We start from the raw sequence: 15105 nt of genomic DNA on the forward strand, positions 1-15105 counted from the left end.
TGCGCCCGTCGTTTAGCGGGCTGGGCGGACGGTGGCGGCGGCGCCTGGCGGCCGGACGAGGGGCGTCAGCACCGCCCGCCTCCCCGCTCAGGCGAGCTGCCAGTGAGTGGCGCCGGCGGCGGGAGCGCCGCGCCTGCGCAACTGGCACCCACCCGCCCCGCGGCCGCCGCGCGGCGATGACGCACGCGCGCGCGCGTTCCCCCTCACGGTCCGCCATGAAGGCAACGCCGCTCTCCAACTGCGAGAGCCGCTTCCTCCTGCGCGCCATCCAGGAGAGGAAGGTGTGGCGCTGGCCTCCCCCTTCCCTCCCGCTTCCCTGTCCCCCGTCCCGGCCGCGGGAGGGCGGGAGGGGAGGCCAGCGCGGCTCTCCCCTGCCGCCGTCCGGCGGTAGGCCAGAGCCCCCCCCCCGCCCCCCCCGGCCTGTCATGGCGCCTTAACCTGGTGTGTGTGTGTATGTCTGGGCCCGCAGCGCCTGGACGGGCGGCAGTGCTATGACTACCGCAACGTGCGCGTCTCCTTCGGCGCCGACTACGGCTGCTGCGTCGTGGAGCTGGGGAAGACCAGGTGGGTGCGGGGGCTCCGCGGCCTGAGGAGAGGTGCTCCGGGCCCGTGTGACAGCGGTGGCCTTTCCAGAGCTGCGGAGGCAGGTGGAGTGCTGGGCACCGGGAGGCCCGCTGGGATCGCAGGGAGTGGGGTTTAGGGGCTGGAGCCTCAAAGTCGCAGCAGTTCAAGGACAGGAACATAAAGAAGTGGGAAGGGAAGGATGGGGTTTCTGTATTGACTGTAGCTTACAAATAACTTATAAAATACAAACTGATTATACTTTTTCCCCCCTTTATTCACTGATCTTGCATTACGTTTTGTGTTTGTCCACAAATCAAACGGCCCTGTTTTATATGTGGAAGAGTGGCATATATGCACTTACACGAACATTAAGTTACAGAGTTGGCAGTGTTTCTGTCTTATTTTTAATCCTAAAAGACAGAATAATGTTCAAATTTCTACACTTGATTCTCTCAGTGGTTGACCAAAGTTTAAAGATGTACAACAGGCATCGAATGAGAAACTGTCAGGAGTGAGAAATACAAACTAAAAGCCTAAACACATGCTTTTTCAAAGTATGCATTTTGTTCCTAGTGGCAGGAGTTTTTTCCTGCTAAATTCTGTAACTTACTGGTTTATTTACCTTTGCAGGGTTCTTGCACAAGTCTCATGTGAACTTGTTCCCCCCAAGCCAAATCGGCCTACAGAAGGTATACTTTTCTTTAATCTGGAGCTCTCGCCAATGGCTGCACCGGGTTTTGAGCCTGGCAGGTACGTAGCTTTCTTCAAAAGACTAAACAAGGATGACATAAGAGCCACGGGTTTCATATGTGTAAGTATAGAGTGTAATCATGTTCAATTTGGGTTAATTTTGTTTTAACAGGCAATCTGAGTTACTGGTGAAACTGAACAGACTAATAGAACGATGCCTGAGAGATTCCAAATGTATAGATACTGAATCTCTCTGCGTTGTTGCTGGTGAAAAGGTATGAAAACCTACTAATTTGAAGTGGTTTTAAACTAAGAGATACATACAGTCTTTTTAAGGTGGTTTCTCTGTCTTATTTTGGAAACTAGAAGTTCTAATTTTAAGGTAATGTAAGGATCCACACATCTGTCTCTACAGGTATTTTTAACTTGCATATCTACATAGGCTTTCTGAGGTAGCTGGGACCCTGCACACTTGAATATTTCCTTCCAGAATAAAGTTTAAATTGTACTTAAATGTTGTGTGTTTTGTCATAATTAACCAGGACGTAAATCTAGCACACTGGGTATCTTGGAATATATTGAGATCTTTCATCTTCTTAAGCAAAGACCTGAAGAATATATGCTGTTTCTTTTTATGATTAAAAAAATGAAATTGTTTTGAAAAACAGTAACTTCTGTAGAATCACGTCGCAAATACCAAGCAGTTTCATATGCCATTTCTCAGGTGTGGCAAATTCGTCTGGACCTGCACCTGCTAAATCATGATGGTAACATTATTGATGCTGCCAGCATAGCAGGAATTGTAGCTCTGTGTCATTTTCGCAGACCAGATGTGTCTGTGCAAGGAGAGGAAGTAACTGTGGTAAGTTGTACCAGATGGTAGTAAATGTTGTGGCATCGCAGCTAGCTGTTTCTGTCTAAGAGGGAGAATTAAATGTTTGTGTAAGCAGATAAACTCCAAGGTACTAAAGTTTTAGGATAGATGTGTTCATTCAGAATGTGAAAGGATACTAAGGAAGCCTGCCGAATACAGGATTTTATCAGCCTCAGTTTATGGGAATATTAGTTGTGAAAGGTAAGGGTGACGGAGCACTGGAACAGGCTGCCCAGGGAGGTTGTGGAGTCTCCTTCTCTGGAGATATTCAAGACCCGCCTGGACAAGGCCCTGTGCAGCCTGCTGTAGGTGACCCTGCTTTGGCAGGGGGGGTTGGACTAGATGACCCACAGAGGTCCCTTCCAACCCCTGCCATTCTGTGATTTACGGTATTTTGACCAAATCGACCATAAGGTCGATGAATGTGCTGTATTTACCTATGTAGGTAGTAAGCAGTAAGAATTGCACGAGAAGAGTAAAACGAATTTTCTTAATATATCTTTATACAGTACGTAATTTTAAAAATAACTGTTTCTGGGTCAATTCTTTTCAAAGTACACTCCTGAGGAACGTGATCCTGTCCCCTTGAGTATCCACCACATGCCTATTTGTGTCAGTTTTGCCTTCTTCCAGCAAGGGTAAGATTTTTAAGTCTTTTGAGAGAAACAGCTGCAGAACTGATTTTAAACATAGAAGAGTCCTAAAAATACTTACACTTGCAAGCTGATTTCCTAAAACATTTTATCTGAAATGAGATGCCGTGGGGAGATACTTAGGTGTTCTGCATAGTGTAACTAACCAGCAGCTTTCCACAGATAACGTAGAAAAATTTGGGGGGGCGAGGTATGCCCGTAATTGCTAATGCGTAAACCAATTCCTTTGTCTAATTGTTTTAAGGGTAGTAACTCACCCCAAACTTTTACTGTTGCCTTATATTTAAAAACTTGATTCTAGGACTTATTTATTGGTGGATCCAAGTGAGCGTGAGGAACGCGTAATGGATGGCCTCCTTGTAATCGCCATGAATAAACACCGTGAAATTTGTACCATCCAGTCCAGTGGGGGGATTATGCTGGTAAAGGATCAGGTAAGTCTTTGCCTTGACTGGTCTTTCTCTTGTATATAAAGTAGTTCCTGCACTGTAATGTTGATATTGAAATATCCTTGACATTTGGAAGCTAAGAAATCAATTACTTGTCTGATATAATTGGAAAATATTATGTATTTTTAGTCCTAGCAGGAGAGCATAATACTGTGTATCATCCTGAAGAGCAGACGTAGAAAAGGCGTATTGTTTGGTCAGATACGCATCCCCTACCCCCCCCAGTGATTTGGATGAGGGAGTCTGTAAATTAATTCAGACTGCACTCTCGCGAGTAGCTAGAGGCTGTTGTATTAACCTTTTGCATCAACTTGTAGTGTATCCAGTCCCTCATACTGAGATGCCGTATTTTAAATGTTTGTGACTCCTGTGATGTTCTGTGGTTCTAGTGAAAAACATCCTGCTTTCATGATCGTAAACTGTTGCTGTATGTATAACAAACAGGTTCTGAGATGCAGTAAAATAACAGCTGTTAAGGTTGCAGAAATAACAGAACTAATTCAGAAAGCCTTGGAGAACGACCAGAAAGCTAGGTGAGTGTTTTGGGAAGGAAGGGAAATGGATATTTTGAAGAAACATACTAAAAAGTAATGTCAGCCTGTAGCTTGAACACCAGATTGGTTTTGCTTGTATTGGTTTTAAATAGCAAGTATTAGTATAAGTGAACTTGAAAACAGAAAGCATTTTTAAGTGTGAAAGATCCTGAAATAACATCTGTTGCTGAATGAGTAGGAAAGAAGGTGGGAAGTTCGGCTTTGCAGAATCTATACCGAATCAAAAGATCACTGCCTTCAAAATGGACAGCGCTGCTGTTGATACTAACAGTGTGGAAGAACAAGCAGAAGAAATCATCGCTAACGCTGACCCTCCTTCAGAAGTGTATCTTTTCTCTTGTATTATTCAGGGGAGAGCCAGGCTTCCCATCCCCTGCAGAGCACTACGAGAAGCTAGACAGCCATCTGAGATTCCTCACAGCTTAGGTAGCCTTACAGTCTTCAGAGGAAACACCATCATCATATTGGTTTTGGTTGTAACTGCTTTTAGGTAACTTTATTCCTAGCACAAAGTGCAAAACTGAGGTGTGAAGTGACCGGTGGTTACAGTAACTAGAGAGCTACTCTCTCTCAGCTCTCTGGTAAGGATGTTCTCCCCTGGGGAGAAAAGATAGAGCTTAAAAAACAACTGGTTTGCTCTCAGAATACAAAGAGTTTGCCAGCAAACACCAAGATTTTTCTTAACTACTCCAGTTTTGCCAAACCAATATTGCACACTCCGGGGACAGCCCAAATTGGGGAAGGAATAGAGAACTCCTGGGGAGACCTCGAAGAATCTGAGGTGGAAGAAGCCGCCGAAGAGGAAGGCGAAAGTGAGGCTGCTGCTTTTGAATGTCAGAAAATGGAAACTGAGGATACCGGTACGATGAGGGAAACTAAGAAGGGTAAGTATTTATTTATTGTGATATCAGATATGCTTGTTATATGACTTTAATAATAGTCTAGAATTAAAATGTGAAAGAGCTCCTTGGCAAGAAAGGGGAGCCATCATAGCCGCTTTCCACTTGAGTTACACCCACTCGCTACTTTCACTTCACCTGGTCACTTCTGTTTTCTTCAGAAGAAGACTTGATTTCTGTAGTACGTGGAGGGCTCCAAATTAAGCACTAGCCACTCTGTTTCTTTAAAAATGCTGTGGTTATTAGTTACAGAAGTTGTTTGTACAAAACTGATCACCAGTTTGTGGTTGGTTTGTTTAGATGAACCTATTGTACTCTCCAACAGTGAAGAGGAAGAAGTTGTCATTCTGGAACCAGAGGAGCTACCAAAGAAAACAAGGTAACTATCACATGATATTAGGAGGGGAAGCACCGGATTTTGGCAAGGCCAGAAAAGGTCTCAGCTGATCAAGGGGACTACACAGATAGCCGAGAATGAGGAAGCTTAAATCTAGGCCAGTTTGCCCTGTCCTAGGAGGTCAGTCATCCTGGCTGACCTGCAGCTCTCTGAAATGATTACGGATATTTGATATTATATATATGTATGGATATATATACATGGATATTATATATTAATCATTCCAAAGGCAGTGAGAGCATCAAAGTGGGTTTGAATCCACTGCTCCTTAGAGATGCTGTGGAGCTTTTACAGGCTATTCTAGATGCTAATCTTAAGTGTTATCTCCAAGAAGTGAGATTTATTGCTGTATTGCTGCAGTAGCCATGGAAACCCTCGTGGCTGTGTGTCATACACTTTCTAGAAACTAAGTTTGGACTTCACCCTGAGTGTGGTGGATGGTGCCGTGTTATGGATGGTCAGCCTGTGTTCTTTTGAAATAAAACCATTCGGTATGTTTCTTTGATACAAGTGTTGTTTGCTCACAGAACACAGACCAACTTGAAACAAGAAAATCCAAGTAAGAGAGCATTTAACAAAAGGAGAAAAAAGAAGAGAGCTGCTCATTAAAGCCATCATCTCCTTCAGAAATGCTGTATGATACATAATTTGGTCTATCATTACTAAACTTATTTTTGTAGATGTTATTCCCCCCCCCTCAGGTCCTGCTTTTATGTATATTTTATAAAACTATTGTACACAGCTTTAAATAAAAAAAATTCGCATGTAAGTGAAATTTCCATGGTTAGCATCCAGCTGCAGCAGAAACCTCACAAGTTGTACAGCATGAATTGCAGCGGCACAGTGCGCAGGTTTCCCTGCTGTTACTGAAGTGAGCTGTGTGCAGTCAGAGCTCAGGCAGCAAAAGGAACCGTGGCTCAGGTCTAATATCAGGAAAAGCTTCTTTGAATTAAGGTAGCGATTACCACGCCTTGGAAGTGTTCACAGAGGGAAAGGGTGTGCTGTGACTAAGACGTTCTTGCCCATGTTGCTCTCCTCTCACCTTTCACTGAAACTGCTTTGTATAAAAATCAAGAGAAATGCACGTACTTAATAAAATAGCGTAGAACTTCTGCAAAGCTGTCACAGAGAAGCAACTCGTACTTCAGCAGTGGAGTTTCTTAAAAAGTTTAATTAAATATTACATGCAACAGACAGGAATGCTTCTTGAACTAGATTCAAAGAACTGTGGTCTCAGTTTGGAATCGGGTAAAAACAAAGAGGCGAGGTTTCCAGAATCTCTGACCTAGCCGCTTTGTTCAAACACCAAGTCACTTTGGAAACATGCACATATTTACAAAAGCAAAGCAGGACTATTTTACATATGACCTTAGTATTTCATGAAATACGAACACGAGAGAAGTTACTGTTGCAGATATTACATTCCCCAAATAAGGTTTGGAATTTATAAAATTGCTCCCAGCCAAGCAAAGCTTTAATCAAGCCATGCAGTTTCAGAAAGGGAGCAACACAGCAAGCCCCGTTCCTCCAGGAGCTAAACTAGGGCGTTTTCTTAGTGTCAGTTCTTGCAACCCACAGTGGCTGTCTGTAGGTACAACAATGAGTGAAGAGTGAAGTTTCTCGTTACTTCTGCAGTACCACAAGACCTTAAACTTCCTCAGGAAAAAGAACGGTATTCTTTGCGCTGCTGTTTCTCTCTTCTTCATGTGTAACATCTCATACCCTACATTCCATAGAGGCTTTATTTTGAAAGGACTAGGGGAAGTTTAACGGGACAGGCAAAACGGTAGTACAGTACAACCTGGGATATTTTGCTCAACGCTTAATAGCAAGAGCTGGAAGTTCCCTATATTAACTTGGGAAAGCAAGAAGATGGAAAAAGATGGCACTTATCGCAGCAGCAAGAGCTGTCAGCGAGGAAGGAGGCACATAGTCCTGCTGGGCTGACATGCCAGTCCATGACTGAAGCATTTTTTTTTAGGCTGTGGAGGAAGTTGTAGTGGCCATGCTGAAAGTAAAGCTCAGGGAGCAAGGGCGAATTTTCCTCTGTGCTATGAGAGCAGTGACAGAACAACTTCCGTTGTGAATAGAGCAAGGAGACATTTCATGAAGCAGTAAACTAATACCACAGACCACTGAACTCCTTTCACTCCGGTACTCCTACTTGCTCTTTTCTGGGGAATATAATTCATAAGTTTCCTTTAAATTACTCCTCCACTGTTCGTATTTCTCAGTGGTCTTGGAGAGCTTGCAGCATACGCCACAAAAAAGAAGGGGAAGGCAGCACCCAGTTTCTCAGGAAGAGCGCTGTGCTCTGGTGTCCTCGCAGTCGCCAGTCAGCGTTTTGCGTTGCCCATCCAAGGTCACAAACTGATGTCGCAACTGTGGCAAACGTGGTCCTGTACATACAAACCCCCACTCCTGCGGGGTCAGAGCATTTCCCATACCAGACATGATACACGGCACAGTTTTTTTCCCCAACTTGTTTCAGCTTTTCAGTGGCAACCTACTGAAAATAAGCTAAATAAATGCTGTTGGAGAACATGGTAGGCCAAGGAGATACAGTTCTTCATTACACATTATAACATGTATAAAAGTGAAAGCGCATCCTAAAAAGCTCAGATTGGCCAAAAAAGGCAGCCTCTGCTGCACACTTTTGTCTTGATCAGTTTTGTGAGCGGGTGGGTTGATGGAGGGCTCCAACTGCAGAGCAGGGCTGGGGGCTGAACAGCAAGTTTTCAGTGACCAAGTCGAGACATGCGCGTTGTCGCGCTATAACGTGTGCTTGTCAGCTTGACAGAGGGCTGATGAGTTTTTCTATTTTAAATGCCCCACACCATGACAGCTGCTCAACATCTGTGAAGAATTCATACTGCTACCTGCGGGGTGTCCAGATAACCAGCCAGAGAGTACTGAATCAGCTTCAGGCTGAAGTGGCACAGGCTTCACAGGGCAGCCCTTGCCAAACAGCGTTAGAAATGAATGCCACTTTCAGATGGCAGTACTACCCCTCAGTGGCTTCAAGGTACTGGCAGGACCACTAACATCAGATGTAAAAACTGTTTATTCGGCAGCTTGGAAAGGGCTTAATTAAACCCACCTCCACGCACTCACTGCTTTACATGCAAAGAACAGCAAGTACAGGGCAGCACCGCTCCATTTACACAGGTTGAAGGTAAACATCCGCTTGATCTAATGCTGGTTATGTGCTAGTTTGCTTGTGTAACAGTTCTAGAACAACAGAAAAGTAAGACCAGTTGGTCTGCGTTTTTGCTGTGTGCTGCAGAGGAACCCTTTCCAAGCAAGAAGGGTGAACAGAATTCGTACCGCTCTGCACACAGCCCACCCGCGCCGGAGGACGGTCCCTCCTCCTGAGGGCACAGAGCAGTAGTTCACCCTCCTGCAGCCAGCCCCTCTGCCCCCCCTAAAGAGGCGCTGGGTAAGCAGACTGATGGCTGTCATTTTTTTTGGTAGATACTGATGAGCTTTCGGGACAGCTGACACGTCAGTGGGAACTCCATGGGTTCAAATTAGTTATACACTTTGTCTAGAAAATACCCTAAAGCATGACCATTTTCTACATACTGGGAGAGAAGAACAAACTAGTGGAAGAGATGAACAAACTGGTACGCTAGGTTTTAGCTGCGCGGTCCCTGCAGCAGAGCACTCAGCCTTTAACCTGATGGAGATCTGGCAACTCATTACATAGCAATCACGGCTTCCAGTAACTGGCACAGCCAAAAAAGCCTCACAAGAGTCGATTCCAGCAAGGTGTTCTCCTCATAGCTATATAGTTTCTTCCAGTATCGTAGCTATTAAGCCACATTTTGGATCTATACTAAGTCTCTGTTTAAACTAGACAGTATAAAAATGCTACAAATAACTGCTGTGGAGTCCAAGTCATTCTTGGAAGGAGAAAAGGCCCTACTATAATAATGCACTGCTAACATTTACGTTTAGTCTACAATTGGATAAGCAGTCTCAGACTTCACTTGGTCTGCATGGTTAATTCTGTGCTTGAAGAGAACTTTTTTTATAAAAACCCAGCTAAATATTTTAACAAGATTGCATGTACAAAAGATTTACATTAAAACCATGTAAAACTAACCTCATAATTAAGCTAATCAAAACCTGTATTAATAATCTGAGTGATCACATCCAGAATTTTGAACCACGTTTAAAACTGTACATAATTTTCTTGTAATATACATCTTTTTAAAAGATCAGTCTCTTGATTATTACAATAAGTTTAGTGTCTCTGGTGGGTCAATAAGCGATACTCCATGGTACCTACAGAGGGGAAAAAAAGACGCAGGATGTCATCTTGCTCAAGTGCCCTCTGCCATAAAGAGCACAGACACTGCAGTGAGGCACGTTTCTCACAAGGCCAGAAACGTTTTGGGGCTTGTCAGCTGCCATGCCGACACGGGTTTTTAGGAGCATTAGGTACCACCTCCTGTCTACCAACTGTAGGAACATCAAGAAAATCCCTCCCGTTTCTACCTGACAGTTCAGGTGGTGACAGCAGGCCTGGTGGTGAGCGCCAGGTATTGCTCAACAAAACGTTGTGCAAAAGCCTGCGGGGCCTGGTCACCATTTCCCTTCCATGGTAGATGTGGTTAGCCGAGTCCGACTGAAGACCCAAGACACAGCCCACCTCCCCACCCCATTAAGCAGTTACATGCTAGGACAACTCAGGTGGAACACACGAGCTGATCGTACGCCTCCACGGATAGATACTCACTTTGTACTCTTGTACTTTTCCCGTATGGACTGTTGCGTGTGCTGTGCTGCTTTGAGGTAGGTGTTGTGTAGGTCCATGAGGCAAGGCTTGATGTCTTCGAGGGTGTAGCCTGTCACTTTGCAGAGGGATTCGGGCTGAGGGAAAAAGGAAAGGCAGAGTGACATTCGAACGTTGCTGTTCGCTCATGCTGATGGATTTTTTAGCTTCCTCGTGAAACTGTTGTTCTAATGGGTTGGCAGTCTCCTTTTCCCAAGCACAAAGTAAGTAGCTTAATACTCACTGCTCGGATTTTAGCAGTTCATGTAGATTTACAGTAATCCTGAAAACTGTCATACTCTAAACAAGTATTCCTTTCCTCTGGTGCTTAGCCTTCCTTACTGCCCACATGCTCACCACAAGGAAGCTGCTTACAGCTTTGAGGTGGATCACCAGAACAGAGCGCATCAGTCGATGCCTCCTCCTTCCAAGAAAGGTGTCGTGTCCTCCCTCGCCATTTTCCAAATACCAGAGGGAGCAATCCCTGATTAACAACCTAGGGGTGCAGAGGGGCTGCGATTGCTGCAGCCCAGGCCTCAGCGTTCAGAACCGCGTACGAATGCGCTAAACATGCATAAAGGTGCGTGAAGGCTCAAGTTTTAGTGCTACGTACCCAAGTGTGTCCCGTGACCGTATAGCCTGCTAGATGAAATGCTGCGGCAGCAATAACTGATGGCAAGTATTTCAGGTAAGGATCCGCATCAATTAGACTTAGCTCCCCAAGGTACTGCAAGGGAAACGAGAGAAAGGGAAGATCTGCTTCCAAAAGGAAGTAGAAGAGCAGGTGACAGTTGCACTGGAACCCTAATTTAAGCTTCCAATCCTGCCGTCAGTTGGAGGAACAGCTTTTACTAGTTTCCACTTACCTTTCTTTTAGCATCTACTGTTAGCTACCGTGAAACAGTGTTCCCAGCGCATGGGTTTTCAACACGTTTCATATTTTGAGGATTTATAATATCTAGAGGGAAGAGTGTAGTCGGACCTGACCTCTGCACAATGAGACAAAGGTACCTGCCATACAGTTAGGATTTAATACAATTTCAGCTGAAACATTATCTGTGCTCTGCTTTAGAAATTAGCCTCTGGATTGAGAGCTCCGTGCTTGTTGAGGGGAAAACCAAAACAAAAGTCCTTTTCAGCCAAAGCGGGTGGGTAGGTGTGGTGGTTTTAGATAAGAAAGAGGGAAACATCTAGCAGTGAAACAGACCCCACATCAATCTCTGCCTGCTCTGAGTAAGCGTGCCTGAGCCAGGCCAAGTGCCAGCCTCTCCAGAGCTCTCCCAGAGAGTCTACAAGTTTAAAAATAGCAGGTGGCAGGGACGCCTGGACTGAAGAATCCTTTAGCATTTCTTTTCCACTGGGACTAGGAAACAGAGCCTGTAAAGTGCATTAATAGTAACGGAATTCTCTGGTTACAAGGGCCAAGCTAGTAATTCTTACTTACCATTGACAGGCTCTCCACTTTAGCGTTTGTCTGCTGATGTAGGAAATACTGAGTGAGGAACTGGTTGATTGTTGGAGCTGCCAAGTCAAATGACAAAACCTTCAAAATTAAGTGCTCCATCCTTAGAACCTGCTTCTTGGTATAGGTATCATCTGTGATGTAGACAAACTCTGCTACTTCAGGAGGGTAGATTTCTTCAAACTTTCTGCCAGGAGAAACAGTTACGAGCAAACAATTGAGTACTAGAAAACCAGATAACCAGCAACATTTAATGAAAGCCAGCATGGTAATTTAAATTCTGATTTGTGAAGTAGCTAGGCACTGTTACACCAAATGAGTTTGTTGCACTAGGTTCATTAGTTCTTAAATCAGCAGAATTTGAAATTACAGAGCTACAATAGCCTGATGTTTTAACACTAAGCAATTTGGGACTCGGAGTTACTGAAATGCCAGAATAACCCACTAAACTAATAATTGGTGCAAGCAAAACTTTCTTTTCCCATGCCTTGTGCATATTCCCTCAAATACTGTTTAGAAGCCTTCTGCTGCTGCAGCTAGAAATAACGAATCTTCACATTAGCTTGTGTCAGGAACAGTGGCCAGCAGGAGCAGGGAGGTGATCGTGCCCCTGTACTTGGCACTGGTGTGAGGCCACACCTGGAGTACTGTGTTCAGTTTTGGGCCCCTCACTACAAGAAGGACATTGAGGTACTGGACCGTGTCCAGAGAAGGGCAATGAGGCTGGTGAGGGGTCTAGAGAACAAGTCTTATGAGGAGAGGCTGAGGGAGCTGGGGCTGTTTAGTGTGGTGAAGAGGAGGCTGAGGGGGGACCTTATTGCTCTCTACAACTACCTGAAAGGAGGCTGTACCGAGGTGGGTGTTGGTCTCTTCTCCCAGGTAACTAGCGATAGGGCAAGAGGCAATGGCCTCAAGTTGCATCAGGGGAGATTTAGATTAGATATTCGGAAAAATTTCTTTACTGAGAGAGTGGTCAGGCATTGGAACAGGCTGCCCAGGGAGGTGGTTGACTCCCCATCCCTGGAGGTGTTCAAAAAACGTGTAGATGTGGCACTTCTGGACATGGTTTAGCAGGCATGGTGGTGATGGATTGACGGTTGGACTTGATGCTCTTAGAGGTCTTTTCCAACCTATGATTAAAGCAATCTACAAAGACAGCCTAGAACCTTGCTTGCAGAACGTCATACAAAACTGCCAAGCTTTTAGGTGGATAACTCCCGAGTTTTCTCCCAGTGTGAAGCCCTCCCGAGTCACTCGGGCTATAGGCAACAGAAATGCGATAGCCACAAGATTTCCATCTGTATCAGACCAGCAGGTGGAATTTTAAATTAAGCAATTTCACTTACGATGCGAGCAGCATAGCTGCAGTGCCCACAAGCTGAAGTTTTCCTCTCAAAACAGACATTGAAGAAAGAAACCTATCAATGTAATTCACAGCTAAGTGCAGGGTTTCATTCTGTAATTTGTATTCTTCTCCAACTTCCACCAGCCAGTCCACAAGAATAGCCCGCATGTTGTTTGTGATATCAGGTTGCTTCTTCATGTAACCCATTTTAGGCTTGCATTTCACCTGTTAAGTTTAGACGACAGAGAAGATTGAGTTTGGACTAAGCGCCAGTAGGGAAGCAACTGTTCAAGCTCCATTTACCACAGCTTAAACAGATCAGAAGTAAACCATGGTAAGTCTGGGATCAGCAAGCTGTATTTCCGTAACCTTACTTTCCAGTTTGTGTTCAGTGCATGGCACAGTCAACTTTATCACAAGAAACCGGTCTTGTTTTCACAGCAGTGGACACAGCATCTTATTTCTCTATTTCTAGCAAGCTTTACTTTAGTCACTGTAGTAGTAACTAATGCGTAGACGCATTTCTCAGCCCCCCATTACTCCCCCATAAGCTGTACGCAAAGAAGAAAAGAGACAGCAGCTCACCTCCATTTCCCTAAGGTACGTATGGATATCGCTGATATAGTCTGGCACATTATTAACGTTTGGGTTTGTCTCTTCTGCTTCTGAGGTTATTGAAATATCCATAATACTTGGAGAATCTAAGCAGAAGATAATAGCCATGTTAGTGCAGGCACCGCCAGGCCACTCCCTCGCAGCACAGGGAACTACCCTATGCTGTAGTAGGCCAGTGGTGGCTCTCCAGGACTGCTCGTCTCTTGCCTCCCAGGCAGGCAGAGGGCAGACTGCCATTCAGCTAGGCTGGGAGTTGACGAGGCTCTAGGGAAGCCAAACTGTTACTGCAGTAAGGAAGCTTCCTGTTCCGCTTTCTCTTTTTTCCTAGGAATGAAAGGATGTAAAACTCTTTTGCAGTTAGGTAGTGCTGAGTGTGTCCTCTATTACATGGATGTGGATCCTGTAAGCTCAGCTACTGTGGTTTAAAACAGGGTTGGAGTCCCAGAGCTTTTTGTGGACTGCAGCAGTGGACTGTGCTGGAATCAGCTCTCAGGTGTTCATGAAAGTGTTAGAGAAGATGGATCCGACAGCTCCCGCTTCTTACGTACTGGGAAGAGCTCAAAACACTTGCACCAGTACAGGGTGTTATTACCCAGGAGAAAAGTCTATTCAATCTCAGGACCTGCCCGAGTAAAGTCCCCCTCTAACTACACTGGTAGCAAAGGGTGAGGCTTTAAGGGCTGCTCTTGGCTGCTATCCGGTTTCTCACATGAGGTACCGATAGTTAAGGTTAAAAACATAAAACTGCCTACAGAGAGCGGGGGAGGGAGGTGCAGAGCCTCTGGTAGTTGATAGCCCAGCTGGGCTGAAAGGCTGCTGTATCGCAATGGCAGGCTCAAAGGAACCACATCGGTTTCAGCAACTGGAAAGTTATTTTCCGAGCCCAGCCACACCGGTGCACGTCCCAGACAGCTCCAGGACCTGCCGCCCTGCTCCAGCGCGCCACGGGAGTCGCTGCCTGGGCACAGCCCTGCCCACCTCCGCGCTTCCCGGGCTCGGGCCCCGCGGGCTGCAGAGGGAGCGGGCAGGACGGGGCCCGCGGAGCCCACCGGGAGCCCAGGGCAGCGCTGCCCCCGGGGTCGCCGGGGAAGGGGCCGTCACGTACCGAAGCTCAGGTCCATGGCGTTGCCCAGGGGCGCCAGCGGCCGCCGCTCCCCCAGGGCACAGACGGCCGCCCGCAGCCCCAGCGCCGCCGCCGCCTCCTCCTTCTGGGCAGCCGGGCCACCCCGCCGCCGCCGCTCTCCGTCCGGCTCGTCCACATGGATGGTGAAGGCCTGCAGCCCGCCGGCCGGCCGCCCCGCCGCCGCCGCGCCATGGCCCTCGCCGCCGCTCCGCGCCGCCTGCGGGGAGAGCAGCCCGTCAGCGCCGCCGGGAGCCCGGCCCCGCCGCTGACAGCCGCCGCTGACAGCTCCCGCCGCCCCAAGATGGCGCCCGCCGCCCCCCCCAGCCTCACCTGCGGCGGGAGCCCGGGCCGCTGCTGGGCGCCCCGCAGCAGCCCCAGCGCCACGCGGGTGCCGGCGGCGGCGGGCGGCGGCGCTTTGCCGCCCGGGGGGATGTTCTCCTGGTTCTCCTGCTCCGCCAACATGGTGGCTGGCGCCGCCGGGGCGCGGGGACGGGCGGCCGGGCGGGGGGAGGCCGCGACGCGTGCCGGCGGCCGCCGAGTCTGGCGCCGCGCTCGCCGTTCAAGTAGCCCGCGACTATTGAACCGGCCAATGGCAGCGCGCGGCGCCGCGGCGCGTCACGCGGCCTACGGGCGGCGGCAGGGGCCAAAGCAGGCGGGGGCCGAGCGGCGGGCGGGGCCTGCGGGCAGGGGGCGGCGCGGG

The 15105-nt window shown here is 47.3% G+C and overlaps 2 protein-coding genes across 2 annotated transcripts; one reads left to right on the forward strand and one right to left on the reverse strand.

Annotated features, from left to right (window-relative positions):
• Positions 1-179: 179 nt before the first annotated feature.
• On the forward strand, positions 180-6276 carry EXOSC9 (exosome component 9). The gene is made up of 12 exons (XM_075420922.1): positions 180-281; positions 470-564; positions 1195-1314; positions 1427-1529; positions 1979-2116; positions 2684-2766; positions 3083-3215; positions 3675-3763; positions 3963-4109; positions 4478-4668; positions 4984-5062; positions 5608-6276. The coding sequence occupies exons 1-12, from the start codon at positions 216-218 to the stop codon at positions 5687-5689; spliced, it is 1326 nt and encodes a 441-aa protein (XP_075277037.1). The 5' UTR covers positions 180-215; the 3' UTR covers positions 5690-6276.
• Positions 6277-6405: 129 nt separating this feature from the next.
• CCNA2 (cyclin A2) lies at positions 6406-14867 on the reverse strand. The gene is given in 8 exon segments (XM_075420923.1): positions 6406-9370; positions 9825-9958; positions 10474-10587; positions 11305-11509; positions 12669-12892; positions 13253-13368; positions 14388-14694; positions 14697-14867. Coding segments are annotated over 8 exon segments (1323 nt in total). The 3' UTR covers positions 6406-9318.
• Positions 14868-15105: the final 238 nt, after the last annotated feature.

The sequence above is a fragment of the Opisthocomus hoazin genome, chromosome 5 (assembly GCF_030867145.1).
Source record: "Opisthocomus hoazin isolate bOpiHoa1 chromosome 5, bOpiHoa1.hap1, whole genome shotgun sequence".
NCBI lineage: Eukaryota > Metazoa > Chordata > Aves > Opisthocomiformes > Opisthocomidae > Opisthocomus > Opisthocomus hoazin.

What these genes read in the sequence shown, in the direction of transcription:
- EXOSC9 (XM_075420922.1), top strand. Translation starts at nt 216, where the DNA reads ATGAAGGCAACGCCGCTCTCCAACTGCGAGAGCCGCTTCCTCCTGCGC. An exon ending in GCGCCATCCAGGAGAGGAAG is followed by an intron (nt 282 to 469) that starts GTGTGGCGCTGG and finishes CTGGGCCCGCAG; the next exon opens with CGCCTGGACGGGCGGCAGTG. An exon ending in CCGGGTTTTGAGCCTGGCAG is followed by an intron (nt 1,315 to 1,426) that starts GTACGTAGCTTT and finishes TTGTTTTAACAG; the next exon opens with GCAATCTGAGTTACTGGTGA.